Here is a 23,898-nt window from a genome sequence, read left to right as displayed (position 1 = left end):
GGTCTTTAGTTGTTCTGAAGTGTGGTGTGACTGTGTCTGAGAGAAGATGCTTGCTTGCTTGCTACCTCTAAGCAGACTCTAGCAGACACAGTGTGAGTGACATACTATTAAGATAGGTCCTGGGCTTGGCTCCACCACTACTGTACTCTGTGCTGAATCTCAGTCCCCAGAAGGATCTCAGTATCAGGGAAAGATTGAGTGACTCCAATAGTCCCTAAAAGATGTCATGCAGTCCCTAGAGTGTCTCTTTACACACCCTCATTCCAGGGGTAGATCCATAGAGACTGAATCTAGACTTATGGTAGTCAGGGTATGGAAGAGCAAGTGGATAGGGCACTCAGATCTAAAATGTCCAAGGTTAATGGGTAATGCCGAAATATCTTTCTGTATCACTTGTTTATAGCAGCCATTTGTGTTCTGACTCAGACATGATGTAATAGGCATCTCGAGATAGGTACTGACTCTTTGTTATCATTACAGGTGGTAATGAAAGGATTTGCCACCCCCAAAGAACTGATGTGTCCATATTACTCACTTTTTAAGTTTTTAGCTCACAACAAATATAACCTCAGAGATGTAACATGCTAAGTCATCAATAGTGTTCCTCAAATTGGCTTAATATGCCCAAGTTAGGTATCTCCTTGCTTGTGCTCCCAGTATCATAGAAATTCTTGGACATGGCCATGCACAGATGCCTGGAGGGCTAGTGAGCTGTCTGGGGATCTGATAGGAAGAGTAGACAAGTGAGGACCAACTTGTCTACCCAGCTTTTGGCATGGGGGTCTTTTAGAAAAACTGAGGAGTTTTTCTGTCTAGTGTTTCTGTTTATGAGACTTAGGCTATATAGTTCATAGGAATGTTCCTGACTATGCCAAGTTTATCACAGAGCCTTAGAATATTAGAGTGAATAGAGAACTTGGAAAAGGGACCTAGTCAACTAACTTCTCTGATTAGGAACGGGCTTGTCAAAGTTCTGAGCCAGATAATGGCAGGTCTGGAATGAAGACCTTAATTATTTAGTTTAGTCCAAGCTTCTATCTGTCTCCTTATACTATATAGTATTTGTTTCTCCCTTCCTTCATTGAATCTAGGGAATAAGCAACCAGTAGCTATGAATGAAACACATCACTATAAGTAGATCTTGTTATGCCTTCTGTTATTAGGGGGTATATTTAAAAAAAAAAAACCTTCCTAATTGTCAGAAGGTTGAAGGTAAAATCAATGAAGAGTAATTACTGTGGTTCTAAAAGGCTCTGTATTCCTATGACTGTTGCCCAAATTAAAAAAAATACATAGTTTGAAATCCTTGTTGGCTGGCAGGAAATATAAAGACACAAGGGTAAGTTTGGAAACCAACTTGAGTGTCTTAGAGAAAGGGAGTTACTGTGAAAGAAACAACCAAAACAAACTCAGAGGACTTCGCAGTTGTGGCAAAGGCTAGGCCTTGTGGAATGAAAACAGATTCTCAAAAAGCACAATTTAGGAAGGTTGACCTGGATTGCAGTCTTCTCAGGCCAGCCATGAAGTACCCTGTCTGATGCAGTGTGCATGATCTCATGTGGACTTGGCATAGACTGAAGAATAATACAAAGTGTTCAAACAGTATAGCACAGGTATTAGGGCACATCTCTCCACTATACTAATAAATGTGGTTGATTTCACCATGGCCATTGACATAGAGGTCTTTTTGAGCATGGTTTTGACAACTTGGTTCTGTTCCCCGAGAAAGATGACTCAGTGACAGGCCTGGGAGCTATTTCTGTGGTCTGCCTCAGTCACTATCATTTGGACTATTCTCTTATCTGGTCTTCCTCCTGGACAAAAAGTTTTTTCCATGTTGACTCTGATTCTTGTCTTCTGCCACAGGGTTTCTGTGTATAATCGCATCAAATCATTACAAGTAACTTGAGAACTACCTTTCTATACTCAAACTCCTTGGCCTGCTTACAAAAGGCACCAGGTTTCGGCTCAGACTGGATTACATTCTCTTCTAAATGAGCATCACTCATAACTATATTTTGTATGTATCTTGAATATCATTATGATTACAGACATTATACTTGTCCCATTTGGTAGGCAAGAGAGTTGAGCAGGTAGTTTTCAAATTTTTATGTAAATTTTCCATCACAAAGAACCGGCCACTTTGTATATTTACATAAAAAGAGCTGTTTTCCCGAACATAATGGTCTTTGGCCGCATTTCAGTTTGAACACTGTTGTTCGGGCTATGTCTCCTTTGCTTGTGAATGCAGGAGTGCTGGGTCTCTGAACTACCAGTGGCAGGTCGTATTGAAAAAACAACTAGAGATTGGTATATTTTCAACTAACACAGCTCAAAAATGGAAGGTAAAGGTATTAGGCTTGGTAATGAGTGGGTGAGAAACCAGCTTGTTGAACTATTTCATTTCCTGAATCTTCTCAAGAAAAACAATGGAGAAGATCATTGCCCAAGATCAAGTGAGTCATTGGGAAAATCAGGGATCCTGATTCCTGGGCAAGAGCTCCTATATTATTATTCTATTTTGTTCTTCTTAAAGTCTTGATTTGGGTCTTAATATCAAAGTGAATTGCTTTAATTTTTATTTCTGAAACTGTAAGCAGTAAACCTAATACTATAAACACCAAAGGTAGATGCTGTAGTTTGATATTCCCAGTTAAAATTAATCCCATCTGAAGTCATTTTCCTCAGTGGTATAGGCACTTCTAAGTGTCCCAAACTCCAGTGAAATAGGCCCTATCATCCATGCTTGCAATCTACCCCAATTTAACTCAGGGGGTCACAATAAATGGCATGAGAGTAAGAATGGTTGTAACTGGGGGAAGGGGGCCTCAACAGGATAGCTAGGATGATAAGAAAGAGCAATGGGAGGAATCTAATAAAATACATTGTATACATGTATGAAATAGTTGCAAAGAAAAGATGAATTCCTTTTTAAAATTTCAAAATCTCAGATACTCTCACATTCCCATTATTCCAGTGATGTGTTTTGAATTCACGTCCCTCTTTTACTTTCCCTACTAACTTGCCATTTTTAGATAGTTGCTAACATTTGAAGGTTGATCCCATCTCCTTGAATTTAGCCCAGTATCCATGTCTCCTTTGTCTTCCCAGGTCTGCTGTTTTCCCAGGATGGGGCTTGCTGAGGACTAAGGGGTTTCATCTCAGCATGCCACCTGGGCCACCTCTTAGAGAAAACAGTAACAGTCAATGAGAAAAGCTGGGTTAAGATGTGGAACTGACTGAGCTATGATTGACAGTGCTACTGAGAGACTTCCTGTTTTCACAGCCTTTCAAAATGCAAGCAAGGGAGGCTTATGACAGCCTTTGGGAAGGGCTTTTAAGGGGAGGAGTCCATAACTTATAGTGTTCCTTCTAATCAGAAAGCAGTTCTTCTACTACAAATGTTGACTGTGATGCCATTGGTTATTTTCTTCATACATAAAGAAAAGAATAAATAAAACCAGGAGAAATGCTTTCACATGTGGTATATTTCCGGAAAATTCTTATTTCAAGCATATGGCCCACAAAATATTCCACAAGATTGCAGAGCCTACAGAAAGGAAGGATTTTTTTTGTTTGTTTGTTTGTTTGATCCACTGCTCTATCCTATAGCAATTCCTGGCACATAATGGATAATAAATACAGTTTGAATGACTTCATGATTAAAGGATCTTTTTAAGGGATTCCATTTGAGAACCATCCCAAAGAGAGAGTATGTGTACATTTGCATGAAATAAAATTTGAAATTAATTCCTTTTCTTCTAATCAGCGTGCATCTCTTTCTCTCTCTCTTTTAACCTTTCCCCCATGGTCTTCGGTCACTTGTAATGACTGCCCACCCATTTGATCGGTGTACCTGTAACATCTTCATGGATCATCATTGAATACTGCACATCTGGCTGGCTGGACACCTAGGTAAGACAGTGAGCTCCTTAAAATCCTATCAGTGCAATCAGTTGGAAAATATTAACACATATGAGGGAACTTTGCCTAGAAATAAAAGAAATGATACTCTGAAGAGATAATAGCTCCTGATTGAAGTAAATTTTAACCCAGCTCTGATACAAATCAGTAAATCAATGGAAATATTTACATCATTTTGAGGATTTCCATTAAGATAGTATAATAGAAATTATGGTTTTTGAAACTACTGTATATTTTGCTTTGGAATTTACTGGAGCTAAAAAAAATTAACTTGTGGTCTTGTTTTCATTTTTTCTTATTGCTGTTTTTGTTAGGGTTTTTTGTTTGTTTGTATTTTCATCGAAAGTTGTATTTTCTTTTGTTCACCAGACCAAGTGTGGTAAAAGGGCTCCTAAACTGTCTTCATTGTACAAGGATTTTATGTCATGAGGTGGAACAGCATACTCTAAATTTCTTCCTTTTGTGGCTGGAGTGGAAGAGAATACATTGGGCTTTGAATATCAAGCTAATTTGTGGGGGGTATCTTGTTTAAAAGATGTAGTGTCAGAACTCACCAGGCATATCATGTTGGTTTCTCATAACACTTGTTTCCCTGGCAGTCTTAACAACTGAGAAGCAGGTAAGTGAGGTCTAACCATACCCTGGACTCAGTATTTTTAAAAATTCATCTACTGTTTCCCAAGTGAGGATGCAGACAAGGCTCTGCTACTGGCTATGCTATTAAAAGATATTCTTAACTCACCCCAGAAACCTGCACTGATTTTTAATATAAAAATGAAACATTTTTATATCAAAAGACATTTCTCCCATAACAACTCACAGGCCCTTATAACATTTTTTTGTGCACAAAAAAGTGTAAAAAATTATAATGGCCCTTGTTATGGTCTAATTAAAATCAGGAACCTAACTGAGTCTCAAAGTGACCTGGGTACAACTTCAGAGATGCTGCTCATATGAGAAGTTCACACATGCGAGATTTCTCAGTGCTCAAGGAGCTTGTGCTCGAGCCTAAAGACCTGAGTTTAATCCCCTGAGCCTACAACTCTTGCAAATTGTCCTCTGACCTCCATACACACACACACACACAAAAAAAAAAAAACTAAAAGAAGTTTACACTATAGAGTTAATGTTTTGTGAATCCTAAGACTTGTGTTATGAGAAAGATCTAAGCAAGTTTTATAAATGAGGAGATATTATTTACTTACTTTGATGGACATCTTCTGTTTGGGTGGCAGTCACTAAAGAAAGTAATTATTTTCCTCTGTGTGTGTGTGTGTGTGTGTGTGTGTGTGTCTGTCTGTCTGTCTGTCTGTCTGTCTGTCTGTCTGTGTCTGTATATATGCGTGCTTTGAATTTTCATCTCATTTAAGAGTATATGAAAAGTTTGAAAGTTTTTTTTATCTCTTTTATCCGTGTTCATACATGTACAATGATGTTAAAAGTCTCTCCTCAGTACTTTCAATGAGCTGTTTCCATTTCATCCATGCTACAGGGTTAGACTTGGTCTGGGTTTGGGTTTCTTGGCCTTTTTCCTTGCTTAGTTTGCCACTGCCCCTGGAGAAAGAGAATAAAGTTAACGTGAGTGACAGATCCATCATTCCATGCCAACAGCAATGCAGAGGATTGGTTATCAATGCTGCCATGCTCTTTTCAGCCTTGTGATTTGGAATGTCTCCATTTGCTGGAGATGAGCTAATGGGGAACAAATTGGGAAATCTACCCATGAACTATTTCCTTACAGTTTGGGAAACTGTAAAAATATGATATCCAAGCAAAATGGATATTTTTATTATTTTAATTATTCTCTTGGCAAGCTCTTGCTATCGATTGGTTTTACTGTTCCTTTAACAGGTGGAGGATTTTTCAGATTCTAGATGCAACTAGGTAAGTAACAATGTATTTTTAGTTTAACTGAGACTGAGAAAGCTAGAAAATAAATAGACTCTGCAATAGTCTGCCAGTTTAATTGCGATGCAAAATAGTTAAATTTTTTTTAATCATAGATACTTGGCTTGTTTTAGTTTAAAGCAGCATGTAGTCTTGGGTGTAATGGCAGATCCCATTTGGAAGTGGGATGAAGATTTAGCTTTCCCCACCCCTCCTGAGAGTTAGCTGAAATTGGATGACATAGAAGAGTGTCTGGGTAAGAAGATCCCCACCATCAACCAAGTCTTTACAGTGCTTAGGCATGCTTGCCTCTTCCTAAGACAGATGGTGGTTTTCAGAACAATTGAACCAACATTTCCTATGGGGTTACATGCCTACAGAACCATTGGACCAACATGCCTATGGGGTTAAAAGGCAGAGTAACCCCATTAGCAGTAGGCCTTGGTCATATGATCCCTGCCGGAGAACAAATCTAACCAAACACAGGAAAGTTATTTTCTGTGGGGAAGAAGGAGCAATGAAAATGCTCCAGGAAAGTACCCACTTTGCCATGGCAGTATCATATTGTCACCAGTGCTGAAGAGGTTAACGAGAATGATACGCCTTTTTTTTTTTTTTTTTCCAATGGCATACTCTATTCGCTTGGCATTTTTTTCTAAAGTTGTGGTGTTCACCAGTTTTGTATTTGGTTTATTGTAGGTTTATTGGCTCTAGAAATATTTACCAGTGCCTCTGTTTTCTTTTCCTGCCTACCTATACCTCTCCCTGACTAAACAAACCAGAGTAGAAAAGTCATGAGCTTAGCATTCTTCCACTAGGACAGGCTCTTGTAAAAACAGATTAGACAGGCCCTCTGTAAAACGACCAGTTCATTTTCATGAGTTTGGCTTCCATATTCATCTTAGTCTCCTATGGAACTATCTGATGACTGAGAAGAAGAAAGTCATCCTTTGACACTATAGTCCGTTTTTAATTCATTGAGATAAAAGGTGTAGACAGACATCAACACTTCATCACACATTACTATGGGAGAGTATTTCAAAGATCATAGATTGGATATGTGTCCTCATGGCAAGAATATTACATGTCACTACTGCCTAGAGCAATGACTTTGAGCAGATCCCATTTCCACTATGAGCTTTGATTTACTCATATGTGAATAAAATTTTGTGGATTATTATTAGGAGAATAGTCAATAAGATAGGGATTATTTTCCTTGTAATTACTTTTATAGGAGAAGTGTTGATAGTTTTTATTCTTTTTCTGCTTTGAAAGTCACATGGTAGCACCATTCTGACATACTCTTATTTTTATCATGGTGCTGCTGAGCTGGAGCAGAAGTAGTCAGAGCAACCTTACACACAGTCTTAGTGAGAAAGAAAAGAGAAGTGCAGGTGGCGAGATGGGCAAGAAACAGCTTTGGTAAATATTGATGGGGCCATTTTTGAATTCTGGTGGACCAAATGAATGATGTATGAAAACTGTTTGCAGGCCTAGCATATTTTTCAGTCACTGGTAAAATAATAAAGCAACAATTCATTTGGTAATCCTCATTGTATATTCAGTTTCATAAATGTACAAGATTATGATTATCTCTGCCTCATAATTAACAATTTGCCTAAGTACTTGCTATTATTTGGCTGTCTGAATGGATTTTTGTAATCCAGAGGAAGAAGGGAACAATCAGTGCGAGCCACCCCAAATGCCTAGTATTATTGCTCCACACATGCACAATTAGCAGTGATACTAATTGCTTTAGACCAGAACCTCATTTGGTTTTCTATAGACAGCAAAACATTAAGTGCTAGAGTTTTTGTCCCTCTTTCACTCACACTCTGTCTCTCGTTCTTCCTGATAACCAATTGGCTCGTCTAAGATCTTTGTCGGGTCACAGGTAAATTAGTTAGTTGGATTTCCAGTGTATCCTTTTGTATGGAGTTCCCAAGCTTCTAATTGAGTTAGCACTCAATGTTTGGACCAGCCATGGCTTTATTTTTCTACTGTTTTAAGGAATAAAAGGATGCTGACATGGCAACCAGTTCTGCTGCTGCACTTCCTTCTATGCCCAATCTCCCATCTTGAACATCATTGCCACTGCATCTGCATGCAAGAATTGTCAAAATTCAAGGCCAGGACAGGCCTTTTAAGAGCGTGCTGCCAAATTTCCCTCAGTTACCTGATGCCTTTGAATCTTAAAAACTTTAACTAAAAGTTATTACTAATTTGAATCTTAAAAACAACCACCTAATCAATGATGCCACACTTTAAAAACAATTCAAACCATTGGGAACTATTGTAGCAAGTACATTTGAATGATAACAGGTTGTTTTACAGTCACATAGATTCGAGTTGTTTTTTTAAAGAACCCAAAATATAATTATTTGAATATGTTCTCATAAGGTTTACCTAAATATAGCCTAAAAGTTGATGGCGTATGTGTAAAAGGAGGTACTCAATGCAAAGAGCCTGATAAATACTAAGAGGTACTTCCTCAGTTTCAGCTCCCTTCTCCCCATGCATAGCTATCTAACTAGCCTAAGTGTGGAGGTGTTAACTTTAGTGGCTGACAGCAGGGGCTTTCAGTTTCAAAGAGAACTCGGGTACCATCCTAGCACTACCATGGCCTAACTGTGTGACCTTGGATAATTTATTTAACTTTTGCTGGCTCTGGTTTTCTCAAATGCAAAATGTAGTGACTTTATAGAGCTATGTTGAGGAAGAAAGTTAAGCCATGCACAGAAATACTATGCATTGATTCCGACACACAGGGAAGAGTCAATATGCAACAGTGGTTATTAACGTCATTGTCTGGGATACCCAGTACCAATCTTATTCTTTACTAATGCTTAATCTTCTGGTGCTTTGGGATCTTCACCTGTGTATCTTGCGTGCATCCATGTGTGGCTGGTCTTGCACACTGTCCACAGAACCATACCTGGAAGACTGCTTTTCCCAAAAGTTATCTATGACCACCATTTGTCAGAATTTGAAGGCTGCTTCTTAGCTTCATTCAGGTGGACATCTGGAGATGCCTACACCTGAACATAGCTTCTTTTGCTGAAAAGTGATCACCATTTATCTTGATGTGTTCATAATATTAATTAAGTTTGCTTTGTTGGAATTTCTGGTACACACACACACACACACACACACACACACACACACACCCACACACACACACGGTACACTAGTGCATGTATATAACCATTCACTGTACACATACATTTGCTCCCTCTTCACCTCTTTAAATGTTGCAACTCCTGAGTTCCTGTCATTGATCTGCGTCTTCTCTCTTGCTATGTTGACTCCCTGGGTAATTTCATCTCTTTCCGTAGGTTCACCTTTAACCCCTACACTAATGATTCCCAAACTGACATCACCAATCCTTAATTCACTCCGGAGCTCTGGGCTAACTCCAATTTCCAAATGTCTGCTGAGAATCTCCAGGGCAGGATATCCTAGGAGGCTGAAAGTGTAGTCTGGCTATTTTCATCCCCTTAGGAAAGCAGATGGAGGCTTCAGAAGTATTAAGAATTGACAAGAAGGAGCAAGGGTGAGATATTAGCCTAAGCAGAAGTAAAGGAGGTTTAAGTTAGCAAATCGACACAAACCGGGCTTTCAGAGGAAGCATGATGTATAAACAAGATTTTTATGAACTGGAGATGCCAACTGAGTCCTTAAAAGTTGTATGCTTTTTAGGGAAAAGGGAACAGCTTTTCTGATATAAATTGAATTCATTTTTAAGGTGCTGAATGATTGGCATGTTTGGATGGAATGTTAATTAAAATCATCTTTCTTGGGAAACAAATGGTTATTGTTTCAGTGTTTGGTTATTAAAATGCACATGTCAAAGAGAAGAATGACCATATGGGAATTTTGAGAGTACTTGTGTGCATAGACATACTCATAGGCTGGGTCAGGGGTGTCTGAGATGTTGTTTGTGAAACTAAGTTTTGTGAGGCAAGGTCTTAAACTGTAGCCCAGGCTGGCCTGGAATACTCACTTTTGTAGCCCCAAGCCAATCTAGAACTTGCAGCAATCACTGTGGCTCAGTCTTATGAGTTCTGGGATTGTAGGCATGAACTACCATGACAAGCTGCAAGAGGCATAAAGATTTTTTTCATTCATTCTTTCAAGAGTTATAAAGATTTTTCTCATTCACTCTGTAAACATTTATGGAGAAATTGTCAGGATCTCTGTGAAGGAATGAGACTGTGAATGCCATACCTATAAAGTCTCTGTCCTTAGATGCCTGATACATTTTCCTTTAGTTATTTGCAGATACACTGAGACTGTAACTTTGCTGACAATCTTAATGACCAGAGGAACTTAAGGGAAATAAGGCAGATCCAAAGTGGAGAAAAGATGTACATAAATTCGAATTACAAATTAATTGCTTCCTTTAAATTTAGTAAATATTGAGTTGCTTTAGGGTTTTACATTCCAAGTGGGCTCATCAGTGTTTCAGGCCAGATGAATGATTGTGTCTAACCCTAAAATTTAATTAGAGCAAGGAGATAGACAAATCTTGCTTAATGTATGTGCTGTCATTAGGAGACCTGGCTATAAACATACTCCTCCCATGGAAACTATGGTCTCAGCACTGCTATCATTAGTAGAGAACAGTATCTCTTTTTCAGGAGGGTGGCTCTACTCTGCAGTCCCCTGTCTCATGCAGTACATGAAGGGCAGCTTAGATTCCAAATAGGTGGAGATCCTTTCCCTCACAGTTGTACACCATGTTTCCTTTTAGAGCTCTGCATGGCTATGCGTTTGCAGGTCTCACTCCCAAGTGCTCTTGTCCTAGCTCTCTATGTCAAAGTCTGCTTTGTGGCCCTTTTCCGATGCCAAGATCCGATCTCCTGTTGAAACGTTACAGCTTAGGGATGTTCTGGATATCCCACAGCTTCTGCCTATGGCTCATTCTACCATGCTCTTCAGATATTACATGCCATAGAAACTGTCATAGTAACACTATGTATAAATTTCTCGTGTTCTTATTTCCTTTGCCTTGAATGAATTGCAAACATTGATGAATTAGAGACAGTATCTTATTCTCATTGGATGTCAGAACAGTAAAAACTAATTACTGAATTTAGCTTTTAATATCTTTTTTTCACAGATCTAATTAGCCCAGTCTAACTTTTTATATCTTTCTTAGATTTGTTCATTCAATGTATAGGTATTGTGCACTTCACATGGTCTGAGATAGGTAAGCCCACTCCTTGTCCTTACGTTCCTTACAGAACATCTGTATACATGGAAGCAGGTGATAGAGGCAATTAAAGCTGACGTATATGAATATGCTAGTTCTGGAGAGTGGCCAATGCCATGGAGGAAATCGAAATTGGATGGAGAATGATCAGATGAGTGGGGAGTGGTCAGGGAGATGAAATTTGCTCCTTGCTTTTGTGGACTTTACACTTTGGACCCTTTTATTCCCTCTGCCTCATGCTTTCCTGGCTCTAGTACCAATTCTCATTTCCTGCTTCTGCCCATTCTTTCATTAGCAGCATAGCCCTCAAGTACAGCCCAGCATAGTCCACACTTTTCTTGTCCTTTTCATCATTAGAATTTGGCCAGATCCCTCCTTTGCTTATTACAGAATATGAATGATCCTTCTAGTCTCTTAGGGATACTTCTTTTTATCACTTTGAGTATTTTTGCTACTCAAGGCATACTGCCTGTTAAAAGAAAGACAGAAGCATTAAAGGTTACAAAGCATTTGACTTCGCCTGTTTGTGTTTGTTATGTAGCCCAGGCTGCCTTCTCAACCTCAAGGCTTCTCCTCCTTTCAGCTCCCAAGGACTGAGATTGCAAGTACATGCTGCCGTGCCTAGCCTTGCCTTTGCCTGTTTCTGGAGTGGGAAGAGCTCCAGGTGGGAACTGGAAAACCGGAACTGCGATTTTAACTATCACAACTTTAGGCCTCCTGCTTCTTCCCTCCCAGCTCATTTCTTCATGAATAAAACCAATGTTCAAAGCACATGACGCCATAGTGTCTTTATAGGTTGAAATGGTACAATTAGTTGTTTTCAGAGATATGGGCCAAAATCTCTTTCCAACATTTGGTTTAATTTTGTAAAGTGGATATGTAGGGACCAATTTCCCAGTGTATCAGAACTGCTTAGATTAAACATACATTTTCTGGCAAAAGCCAGCTTTACAATTCTTGTAAATGTCACAGGAAGTTAAAAGACTGCTTCTGGTTCTTACCTCTGCTAGCTAGGGTGACAATTCAGAGCCACAAATACAATTGTCAACTTCTTTAATGTGAGTACATGAAATCCAGTATCTTTCCAGTTTGCCCATGGGGAATCTTCAAAAAGAACCAAACAGCAGGGAAATAAGGGACTGAGTTAGAAGTGGACTCCCACATGATATAGCATAGGTGTTGCAGGCCAGTGATTCAGGTGTCAAAAAGGCATGTATTCATGTAGTGATCTTTGTGTCACATCCCTGGGCACCCAATCCAAGTTCAGTTAGGTCCTGAGCTGAGAGTTAGAAAGCTTGCCTTCTCTGACTTCCCTGAAGCCTTAGGACAATAACTTGTCTACGGACATGCAATTAATTAGATGCTGGAAAGGCGCCCAGTTCAAGTGAATCCTGTCTTGTACTTTGACATAGAGTTAACTATAGCTGCTTGTTGTGCTTGCTCATTTGATTGCCTTTGGTGTTTGTGTACAACTGAGTGTGTGTGTATGTGTGTGTGTGTCTCTCTGTGTATGTGTGTGTGTGCATGCACACATAGCACAGGAGATATTGTGTGTATGTAAAGTGGAGAAGACGAACTCACAAGTTAGAAATTACTAGGTAATTTTTGTTGTTTCTGACTTTGAAGTATTTCCTATTTTATAAGTGGTCCTTCTCTGTAATCTTAAAATTGTACCTACACACCCCTCAAGAAAGGTAGCACCATGGGTTTCCTCTTTCATCTCTTCCATTGGCTCACTGTTGTTTTCTAGACAGCCCAGCCTTGCATCATCACCTAGGCACTGACATTGTTAGAGGACTGACTTCTTCAAGGCCTTGTGCGGTTTGAAAACCTTTTTGACTTTCCTAGTTCAAGTAATATGGACACTAAATCCCATTCATAAAAGGCGGTTCACGGCACTTTGTTCTTTCTTCTTGGGATTTCTATAATTTCCAACTTGATATCTGCTGCCCATAGGACACAGTTTACCTTCTCTTTTCTGGAAGCTCTTGTTCATTTGTCAGGAGACCTAAAAGAAGATTGTTCTATGTGTACAGCTGTGGAATGTCACTCATACTAAATTGTCATAAAGGTATCTTTAAATAGCATTTACTGGTTGTTTTTATATTAAAACATAAAGGCACTCAAGCCTTTCTCATGTTTTTTCATATGACTTGATTTGACAATATTATAGATGATGTATGGAAAGGAATAAAAAGTATAGGAAAGAAATGAACATTGTAGATTTCTCTAGGTAGGAGCCATTTTCTGACTCAAAATACCTTTTAAACAATACCCTGCTTTTGTATGTGTGCAGGAAAATGTGGTCCCTGTGATGTCCTTTTGATTTTATAACCTCTTGGAAATAATGGGAATTAGTTTCTGGTTACATAAATATAGAAGGCTTGAGAAATTCACAAAGGATGAAATAAACAGTCTCAAAAATAATTAGGTGTAATTTTAAAGATGCTTGGTTCTTATAAGAAAATGAAATAGAGTTAGAGGGTTTGGGTAGTTTACGTTCCAGTGAAAAACCACAGGATGTGTTACTGAAGAGCCATGTAATTTAGTACTCCCCACTCATGTAATGCCATGCAAAGCCATGCACCAGGAGACTTAAGCTTCATTTACTACTTTCTATATGAGCAGCTTCTGTGTCTACAGTGCTCATAAAATATTTGGAAGTAAAATAATACTCCTGGAGCTGATTTTAAATTCAGCCTATGTAAACTCTGGTTTACTTTGAATACCCAAGAATTGTATTTGTAATTGGAGTGCACAATGAAAGCTGGATGACTCTGGGATGGTCCTGCTTTTCAGCTTTGAGACCAAAAAGAAACAGATAACAGCTTTCAAAAGATGTGAGGAAACCCAGTAGGGCTCCACAACTTGGTGATTACCCAACACTGTGGCTGAGGATTATATATTTTTAGTGCCATATACATTAGACAAACTAGTGACATGCACCTCTTTATTTTTTAAAGTTTATTTTTATATTCTCTCTCTCTCTCTCTCTCTCTCTCTCTCTCTCTCTCTCTCTCTCTCTCTCTCTCTCTCTCCTCTCTCTCTCTCTCTTTCTTTCTCTCTCTCTCTCTCTTTCTGTGTGTGTGTGTGTGTGTGTGTGTGTGTGTGTGTGTGTGTGTGTGTGTGTGCATGCTAATGTGTGCAGGTACCTGCTTTAGCCAGAAGGGCCATTGTAGTCTCTCACGCTGGAGTTACAGGTAGTTATGAGTCACATGGCTTGGATGCTGGAAATTGAACTCCCACCACCTGGAAGTGCAGGAAGCGCTCTTAACTATTGATCCATCTCTCTCTCCAATCTCTATTTCCATCTTTTTAATGCCGAAAAATGACTCAAGCAGTACTGTCCCTTGATAATATTGTAGATGTCCACAACTCTCAACTCAACAGCACTGTCTCCATTCCTCTCCTTCTTTCTTCTTCTGGTCAACCCTTGTTGTTATTGACAAACACACTTTAACTGTTGCATTGATATGTAAAGTCAACATAGAGATGTTTCAAACCATGTGATAGTTGTTAACATGTAAAATTTTATTTGACAGCTGAGAATTTAGTCCTTTTTCCTTTATTAGTATAATGAAGTAAATTTTCATTTATGCTGTCTTGTATCGAGTAAATTGTAGAATGTTAATATAGTACTTCAAAGAAGTTTAACAAGTCAAGGAAAATATTGTTATAAGCAAGGATAAGGTGAATGGTAAAAGAAATCCAAGTTCATTGAGTTCTCTTTCCTGGCTAATGTAAATGGTCTCTACCACTTTCTTTTAGTGACTTCGTTTATTCTAGAACTATCCTCAGTAAAACACAGTTAGTAAAATTGATTTTAGAAAATGAGAAGAAGCCAATGATAGAAATTTAATTATATCTTAGTATGATTTTAGCTCCCTAATTTTGGAAGTCATGACATGAGCAGCTACTTCCTTTACCAAGAACTGTGCCACTCACTGAGGGAACAGAGGTCAATTACAGAGAGATAACACCATCATTTAACTTAGAGTTGACCTTGGAAGAGAAGACCAATGTTGTGGTAGACACTAATATGTGTCTGCTAATAGAAAGGTACATCCCTCATGCCTCAGAAGATCTGCATTAATTTGAGGTTGGGTCAGAAGTTACCAGAGAACTGAAATGATTTGCTGTAGTTAGTTAGCACAAGAACTGTTACGCTCATTTCCTTTACCTCACATTTAGATTGTTTTGTAGTTTTGGAATAATTTACATACATACATATGCCACTTTTTAAAGGCTTCGAGAAAAATTATCTAACTTTAAGGTACATAGCTGTTACAGGATGTGCAATTTGAATGCCGCGCCCAACTAGGCCAGAATTGTTCTCGTTTGACCAACTGTTTTGAGGAGCCAGCCTTAACTTCCTTTCTTTTCCTCCTTTTTTTTCTTTTTCCTTTTGAAGCATCAGGTTTATTGCTGAGTCAATAGAAAAGATTCATTGCCTGTTAGCCATAAGATTCTTAATAGGCTCTGAACAGAGAATTTAGGTAGCCTTGTCTTCTGGGAGCTTATAGTCTAAATCCAACAGCACATTGAAAAGGATATGTATCACAGCTGATACTCTCATTTTCCTTCTCACATAAATACAAAGAAAGCAGGAAGTAGCGAGTCATATTCTACAGGAATGGCGCAATCTTCCACAGAGTGTCCTCTCTTTTCACCAAAAGTTCTCCAAGTTGATATAACATGCACTAGATTATAGTGCTGCTTTAGGAAAGAAGGATGAGAAAGTAAGCAATATCCTTTGCCCTTTCTTCCTCTCTTTCGTACTGTCAACAAGTTACATTGGAAGTTATGGATTAAATTAAAATTGGATTCATGATTTGCCATGGGGAAATATGTGCAGGATTTCAAATACTCAAAGGTCGGGGTTAACCAGAGAGTAGAAGAGATACCATAAAAATTAAATTAAGAAACTACCCCTGAAATATTTTCTAATAATCCCAGAGGAGAAAGTAACATCTGTGGAGTAATAAAGACGCTTATTGTGACATTTTTAGCAAAAAGAGATTGTATCAAAACATGACCAAGGCCCGAAGCTTAGGCAATGCAGTAAAATAACGAGGCTCTATTAAGTTTCCTATTATATGGGTATGATCACTTGTGAGCAACCTACTGTGCTGGGCTGAGAGGTGTGTACATGAGAAGGTATGTAGAAATGAAGATAAAGAGAGAGAAACAAAATACCAAGAGGCTGGAGCAAGGCATAAACAAAGACCAATAATTGAAAATCAGCCAATCTTGATTATAGTCCAACTCTTGTCCTTAAATTCAGAGAAACATTTGTCAGATCATTTGTCTCCAAGCCTCAGTTTATCCATCTATAAATTGAGGGGATATGCTAGAAAATGACAAGAGAATTTACAGATCCCTGAGTATTTCTTGTGAGTGCTACATAAAGTATTGGTGAAATTATTAAGGCTACTCCACGTAGTTAAAAGGAGATTTATTTAATGGCGTAACTTACAAGTTAAGGGATAGGTAGATCGCGGGGTCTGGGGAAGGTGTATCGCAGTCCAGCGGTGTTCTCTGGAGCTCTGCTTGGCCCACCTTCACCGTCCAAGGAACTGAGTGAGTGCGCCACCCATCCAGATCTCAGGTCTCCAGGCGCCTCCCTTGGCCCCTCCTTGTAGGCGTGACAGTTGCCGAAGTCTCAATGGGGGTTGGAACTTCCAGATCAAAGCTGGAATGGCTACCCACTACATAAAGGATTAATAGGAAGATAATATACACAGAGTCAAAAAGGATTAGTCAGGAGAAAATATGCACAGGCAGCTTTGCAATCAGACAGAAGCTGTGTATGTGCATAGGCTAGTTTGACAGAAAATAAACAGACAAGACTAAAACCATATTGCACCAGTAGATCTTAAAGTGCTCCAGGTAGTTCTACAAAACTAGCTCATCACCTTTGGTATTGCCATGGTAAATTGAGTAATTGACTGCTTGACACTCTCAGGTACCCGCCATAGTTCTAGGGGATGGTGGTAAGGCCTTCTAGGTGGCCTGGATGCCACTCCTTCCTTCATTGGCTCAGAAGCATGGGTGAGTGAAGATCTACAAATTATCTTTGATACTCAGGTGGGAGAAGGAAGAAGTCATTTGTCAAGCTTTGTACATAAGATCATTATACTGGATTCTGCCCTTCAGTAGGATCCACCCCCCCCCCCCTTTCAAGAGAAAAATACAGAAGACCTGCTGTTTGAACACTTGAGAGTGTAGGAAAGCTGATGACCCCAAAGTTTATTCTCATGCACTTTCTGTCTGGATACCTGCCTTTAAAGTTCTATGGATAGTTTAAAGCAGAATGTGTTTCCTGGCTTTCATAATTAGTTTAGCACTTTTAAACTCGTGTGGATCTCATTTACAGAGTCATAGAACCACTGACAATAATTAGTGCAAGCTGATATTCCAGCCAGAGAATCACTTCAGTAAGAAGCTAACGATGTACTCAGTGAGTGAAGCAAAATGATGAGGCTTTTCAGATCAGGTTTTAGGATCTGGTTTATTTTGCCTTAATTTGGCCTTGCAAGAAATAAAATACTATGATCTTTTTTTTGTTTTGATTACTACAATTTGTCATATCTCACCCAAAACAATGCACCAAGAATACCCCAACAGTTTAATCGGAGGTCATATGAACTGATAGTAAGTAGGTCTGCCTCTACCAGAAGTGGTTAGGCACTGGTCTCTCTGTGTCTGTGAGGTATACCATTATGCATATATCCAGATTTTCACATTTCAATACTAACAAGTAAGGAAAAGCATATAAAGAATAATTCCACTGAAAATAACCTCTTCCAGTGAAAGATATGTCATTAGTGTAACAGAATCTGCATTATGCCCATTACTATAATACCTCCTTATATGGAACCCCTGCTTTTGAAGACCAAAGGTTCTAAGAACAAAGGTTAAGATGAGCATGGTGTGGAAAGAGGAGAGGGAAAAGCTTGGTTGAGACACATCCAGCCTGCTTGTCAACATTTGAGGATGGTTGCAGCCAAGGGGTAATAGAGGATGCTGAAAGTTTTGTGTTCGTGTACATCTCCAGGCTCTCCTCTCCTTTGAGCTCTCTAGAGTGCTATTAACCAACATCATATTCCTCAATTCCACTGGCAAGTTTCCTTGGTATCTCAGACTTATTAGAACTAGGATGTCTTAAGGTATTTCCTACCTTAGTAAATGATAATTCTGATTTTTCCCGTTGTTCAAGTGGAAATAGTTCCATTCATGTTAGTTTTTGTCTCTTAGGCCACATGGCCATGCCATTAGCACATTCAATCTACTCTGCCTTTCATTATGTATTAGGAGTCTGGCTGCCTCTTACCAATACTATGTGCTTGAATTTCTTACATGGATTTCTATAAATCTACTAGCCAGTCTTTCAGATCTACAATTGACCTCCTACAGTCTTATTTGTTACTGTTTTGTGACCAAGTCTTGCTATGCAATCCACTCTGGCTTAGGACTTGTGGCAATCCCCCTGCATCAGCCTGCCAGATACTGGGATTACGAATGTGAGCCACACCCTCCTCCAACTCTTCCATCCACTTAGTCACACCTCAGTGCTGATCTTTTTCAACTGCCGGTTCATTGCATGTCATGCCTTTGGCCTGCATCCTAATGGCTCCTTACCTCAGCTGGACTGCAACGCTGCAAGGGCCTGCATAGACTGCCCCTGTCCCCGTCCCCCTCTGGCTTCTTCTTTTGTCACTCTGCCCCATGCCCATGTCTCTCTAATAACGCTGGTCTCCTCACTTTTCCTCTTTTGATGCAGTATTTTCATCAATCCTCTTGTAATTTCATGCAATCGATTTTCAACACTCACCCTCCAAACTCCTCCCAGAACCACCCATATCCTACCCTCTCTACTAATCCAACCCCACCCCATCAAGTCCAATGTGTTAGCCAACTACTCCTGACCGTGGGCTTGCCCTGAAGATTACAAATGTGAGCCAGCCCAGCCCCTGCAGTCTTTCATCTACCTAGTCACTCCAGTGATGATCCCATGATAATATACTAGGTATCGCACCATTGCAGAACATTGTCTCTCCCTCTCCAAACAGCAATCAAACACAAATAATTCCTCAGCTAGGGCTGGGGCTTCATGCTGGGATTTGATCTGGCTTGAACTTGTGCAAGTCTTATGTGTACTGTCACAATGCTTGTGAGTTCATATGTGTATCTTCCATTTTGTGTCTGGAGAAACTGTTCTCTTGTAGTCATCTACTACCTCTGGCTCTTTCAATATTTCCTCCTCTTCTACATAGGTCCCTGAGCCTTCAGGGTATGTGATAGATATTCCATTAAGGCTGAGCACCCCCACGTCTCTTATTCTCCACAGAGAGAACTGCTGACAGTTATGAGTCTCTGTTAATTGCTATCTACTTCCTTGCTTTTTCTTCAATTACAAGGACTTCTGCAACATCAGGAACTTGTACTTCATCCTTTCTCTTCCTAAAAAACTCTTGGCCAACATATCCAATGTATTCCTTAATAAATGTCCTATTCTGCTCATAATCAACCACACTACCTTTTAAAATGAAATTCTCTGGCCCTGGATAGTAGGAGGTCACTGATGACCTTTAAGAGAGAAGTTGCAGTCAGGTGGCAGAAGCGGATCCAAGTTGTTTTTCTAATTGTCTAGATACCTTACTAGTCTGTGCTTCGTGAGTTTGCTACTGATGCCTCATTGACCTTGTGTCATCCCTCCCTGTACCAGGCACTCAGTAGACAGTGTTTAAATAATGAGGACAAGTATCTTGTTTGTAGACATTTGGTTACATACAAATACATTGTGATTGATGTGTCAGTGTTTTTACAGGGATCTTTGATTTCTTTCTTGAGTACTGGTTTATGTCACAGTATTAAATAAGCAGTTTGGAGGTTTATACTACGTGCAGGTTAGAAGGCAAGGCTGAATGAAACCATCCTCATCCTCTTAGGGGCGATAGGAAACTTCAGACTGTCTGCTGGTCTATTAAGTGCCCCACTTTTAAAATTCCCCTTTTAGACACTGGAAGTATCATTTAAATTCACAAAACATCTGAGATATCAAGCAAAACTCTTAATGACTAGCTATTTACCAAGTGATTCAGACAGTTAACACCACTAGTGAAAAACACGAATAACATGAAGTCTCCAATAATGTCACTGAGTTTCCCCTTTACTTCATCTCCTCTCTTATTTGAAAGCATATGCAGGCATGGCAGTCTCATTTGCTGTTCCTCCTGTTTGCCTCTGCCCTCTGCACTCTTACCCTAGCCACCAGCTACAGAAGAGGTTGGCCTTCTTTGTACCTATTTATTCTAGAACCTATTGACCTCAGTGGTAAATCCTGCTTTCTATTGCTGTCCAAGAATTGTGTAAAGGTCACTTCTGCAATGAAGGCCCTTAAGCCAATTTCTGGGAAATCTTGGCAGGTTTCTGCACCCATACCCAATGTGGTTCTTAAAGCAGCTCTGCCTGCAACTGTCCAGTGATATATTTTAAGCTCTCCATTTCCCGAAACAGGACTGCAATATGTATCCTGTTACACTGGCTACAATCTGAAGATGCTGTCCCACCTGCCCCATTTATCATGTGAGATCTTTACTTGAGTAGAAGGAAACATAGTATCATTAGTGTGACTACTGAGAATAGGTAGCTACACTATGAGGAATAAACAAAGTTACTCCTATCCTACAAAAAGCAATTTTTTTCTGGGATATGAATTTTATGTAAGTATATACTTAACTAATATGTCAATCAGGCTCAGTCTTGCCAAGTACTGATTAAGCTGGGCATCATGGGAGAGGAGCATATGTGAAGGTGAAACGTGATCCACAGACCTTCCCAAAAGCCCACAGTTGCCAGGGTATGGAATACAGAGATAAAAGTGCAAATGGATAGTATGCTTTTAATGTGGTATAATCCAGTCTGAACAAAATGGAGTCAATTAGAAGGGACTTATATTGCTCGGGGCTGTAAAGAAGACTAGCAACAGAAAAGGCAACTGTAAGTTTTCAAAGAAAAGTGAGAGTTTGCCCTGACAAGATGGGGAGGTGTGGTCTACTTAGAGGAAGCAGCTTTGTCAGTTTCCAGAGGCAAGAACAAATATGGAAGATCTCAGAGAGCTGCTGGCATGGTACTTAGAAGATATGTAAGCCTGAGCTCCAACATGGATTGCCTAAGAAGGCATGAAGAGATGTTGACCTGATTTGGAAGGCAATATTGAGCTATCTAATATGATGAAACAAAGATAAGTATCTCAGTTTGTTGTCAAAGAGAGAAAATAATACTGGCTCAGTTAGTGATCACAGAAAGGGAAAGGTGTCTCCTTTGGTACTTATGCCCTATTCTGCCTATAACCAACCACACTGCCCATACAAAGGAAAGAGATGTTAGTGAGAATGAGTAGACAGTGATATTCCCCAGAGGTAGATGAACTGAAATCCCATCACTCCTTCTGATGGCTGCTTCACTGAGTAAAGAGGGAGGTGACAAGTGTGTGTATTGGGGGATGGGGTAAAAGCTCCTTGTTTCTAAGCAAAAGCCCTCAGTAGGAGACTGTTTATAATCATGCCTAAAATTATTTCATTATTGGAACCTGTGTTTGATCTGTGATTAGGAACTGGATGAAGGAATCAAGCAATCAACCACTGAAATTGTAACCATAAATTGTTCTATAAACAACTGGCTTCCTCGGTCTCCCCCACCCCAAGCAACGAACTTGAAAACAGATGCTTTTCCTGGTGTTCTTTTCCCTCATGGGTTTTAGCTAGTACTTTTGAGCCCTGCACAAGCCAGAGAGCAATGTCTGCCAGCTGCAGTGTCTCCGTTTCCCTCACATCTGGATTACGTGTGTTCTACCTTGTTAGACTGAGACAAGACATCTAGGGAGTATGAAATCGTTAAGAATGTGCAACTTACTAAGATGTGTCCAGTGAAGGTGAAGAGGTTTGCTTTAACTAGAGTTGACGATGGAGAATAAAGAGAAAATCTTCAGGAATTGTTTGCCTTTTGAATATATTTTTCCACATAGCTTTTGTCCCACAGGGTTTTACTAACTAGTCCAAAGGTGATCAAATGCTACTGTCCATAGAGATATGTATTTTCCCAAGACAACTATATGGCTTATTGACTTTTTCTTCTCTGGAACAGCAATACCCTTTGACATATCTAGTAAACAATCACACATTCTAAGTTAGGTCTAAATTTCGTGTTGCAGTCATATTGCAACCACAACCCATCTTGCTCCCATTATGCTTGAAGACAACCAGGTGAGCGGAGCTTGAGGTATTTCCTCATCAACTGTTTCTTTGATGTTAGGAGGTAGCACCAGCGACTTCTCAAAAAGTTTCATTATCTTCTTTTGTTATGATGGACAGCTCAAAACATATGGAAATTATAACATGGAAGTATCCTATAGGATCTGCCAAAACCCTTCCATTTTACACAAGGCCAAGGCTCACAAAAATTCATTTCTTCCCCTTTCTTCTCAACTAGTCATGAACAGAAGCCAAGGTCGAGTCACATTTGCAACCCAGGTGTTTTGTCCCAACAGCTTGTAACCTCCCCCTTTGGAGTAACTCCAATAAGCTAATAACGACACTATCATGTTCATAAGTACACATTCTTGCCACTTAACAGAGCCCCACCATTAACTACCTAACATGCATGCAGATGCCCCTTTAAGAGTTGGTGTAGCTGTTTTCACCTAGTGTGGTTCTGGGGAACTAACTCAAATCTTCATGTACACTAGAGAAGTCACTGAGCTACACCCAGGCCCTCACCATATCATCTTGAATGTCTCTTCCCTTTTTGTTCTTAGTGGTACTGGTGGCATTTTAAATCCCACTGTGTTGCAGCCATAGTGGAGTATGGATTCCCTCTTGGTAGAAATAGAACTAAGGAAAGTTTTATGTTCTTTCTTACTTCTTCAAAATTTTGTCAATAAAACTTAACATATTCTCCACATAAGACTAGTTCAGGATCAGAATGGACTTAAGGTGGAATGAGCAGTTTTAAAAGACAAGTAAATGGAAGGTTCTAGGTCAGGAATAAATGCTGATGATGGGTTTTCAGATAGTCTCTTGAGTTATAAAACCTAGAACAGAAGCTATAGCTACTGAGACACTGCTAGAAGAAGGAAGGGGGCAAGGAATAAACTACTGTATGAAGAACCAACAAAAGCAAAGTGTCTCTAAATGCCGCCCCACCCCTACCAAACACAAAATTCTGAGACAAACAACTGATACTTGAATATATAATGACCCTAAATCTCACAGAGCATCAGTTGTTTTCTGCTTGAAAGTGAGTGCCCAAGAAACTAAAGACTTCTCATGTCTTGGGCACATTGCCAACTTAGGGTTTTACATCACAGGTCAACAAATTATGGCCCAGTACCAATCTAATTCATTGCACTCCTCCCCCAACTCCAGGTACTGAAGATGTACCCCAGGGCCTCACAGTCACATGCACCATCACTGAGTTACAGCCCTAGCCCCATTGCATGGGTTTTGTTTGGTTTTGTTATATTCTATGAGCTAAGAACAATTTGTGTATTTTCAAATGAGTAAATTAAAAAAAACCAGAACACTGTTTTCTGACACTTCAAAATTATATGGCATGCAAATTTGAGTGTCTGTAAATAAAGTTCTGTTGGAGCACAGCCATGCATTCATTTACATGGTGTCGGTAGGTACTTTTGTGCTACAGCAGTGGAGTCCTCAAATGTGAAAATATTTCCTATCTGGCCCTGTATAGAAAATCTTTGTCAACTTCAGCTTTCAGTTGAAGCAGCTTCCTAATCTCAAAGATTTCACTTGCTTTCACTGGAGCCTAGCTCTTAGCTACAGGGATATTGAGACACACTGACACTCTGG

General features: G+C 39.5%; 1 protein-coding gene across 4 annotated transcripts in view; it reads left to right on the top strand.

The window, feature by feature from the left end:
• The window catches only part of Hs6st2 (heparan sulfate 6-O-sulfotransferase 2), a 287,634-nt gene that overhangs the window by 205,321 nt on the left and 58,415 nt on the right, over positions 1-23,898 (top strand). For 2 of the 4 annotated variants that reach the window (XM_052739500.1, XM_052739528.1), the window contains exon 3: positions 5,776-5,808. The exons of the other annotated variants lie outside the window; for them this stretch is intronic. In XM_052739500.1, the coding sequence (XP_052595460.1) occupies positions 5,776-5,808 (33 nt within the window). The remainder of the gene's footprint in view (positions 1-5,775; positions 5,809-23,898) is intronic. 4 annotated transcript variants of the gene reach the window in all.

The sequence above is a fragment of the Peromyscus californicus genome, unplaced genomic scaffold (genome assembly GCF_007827085.1).
Source record: "Peromyscus californicus insignis strain IS unplaced genomic scaffold, ASM782708v3 Scaffold_10__1_contigs__length_136768540, whole genome shotgun sequence".
Taxonomy (NCBI): Eukaryota; Metazoa; Chordata; class Mammalia; order Rodentia; family Cricetidae; genus Peromyscus; species Peromyscus californicus.
This window is presented reverse-complemented; position numbering and strand designations above follow the sequence as displayed.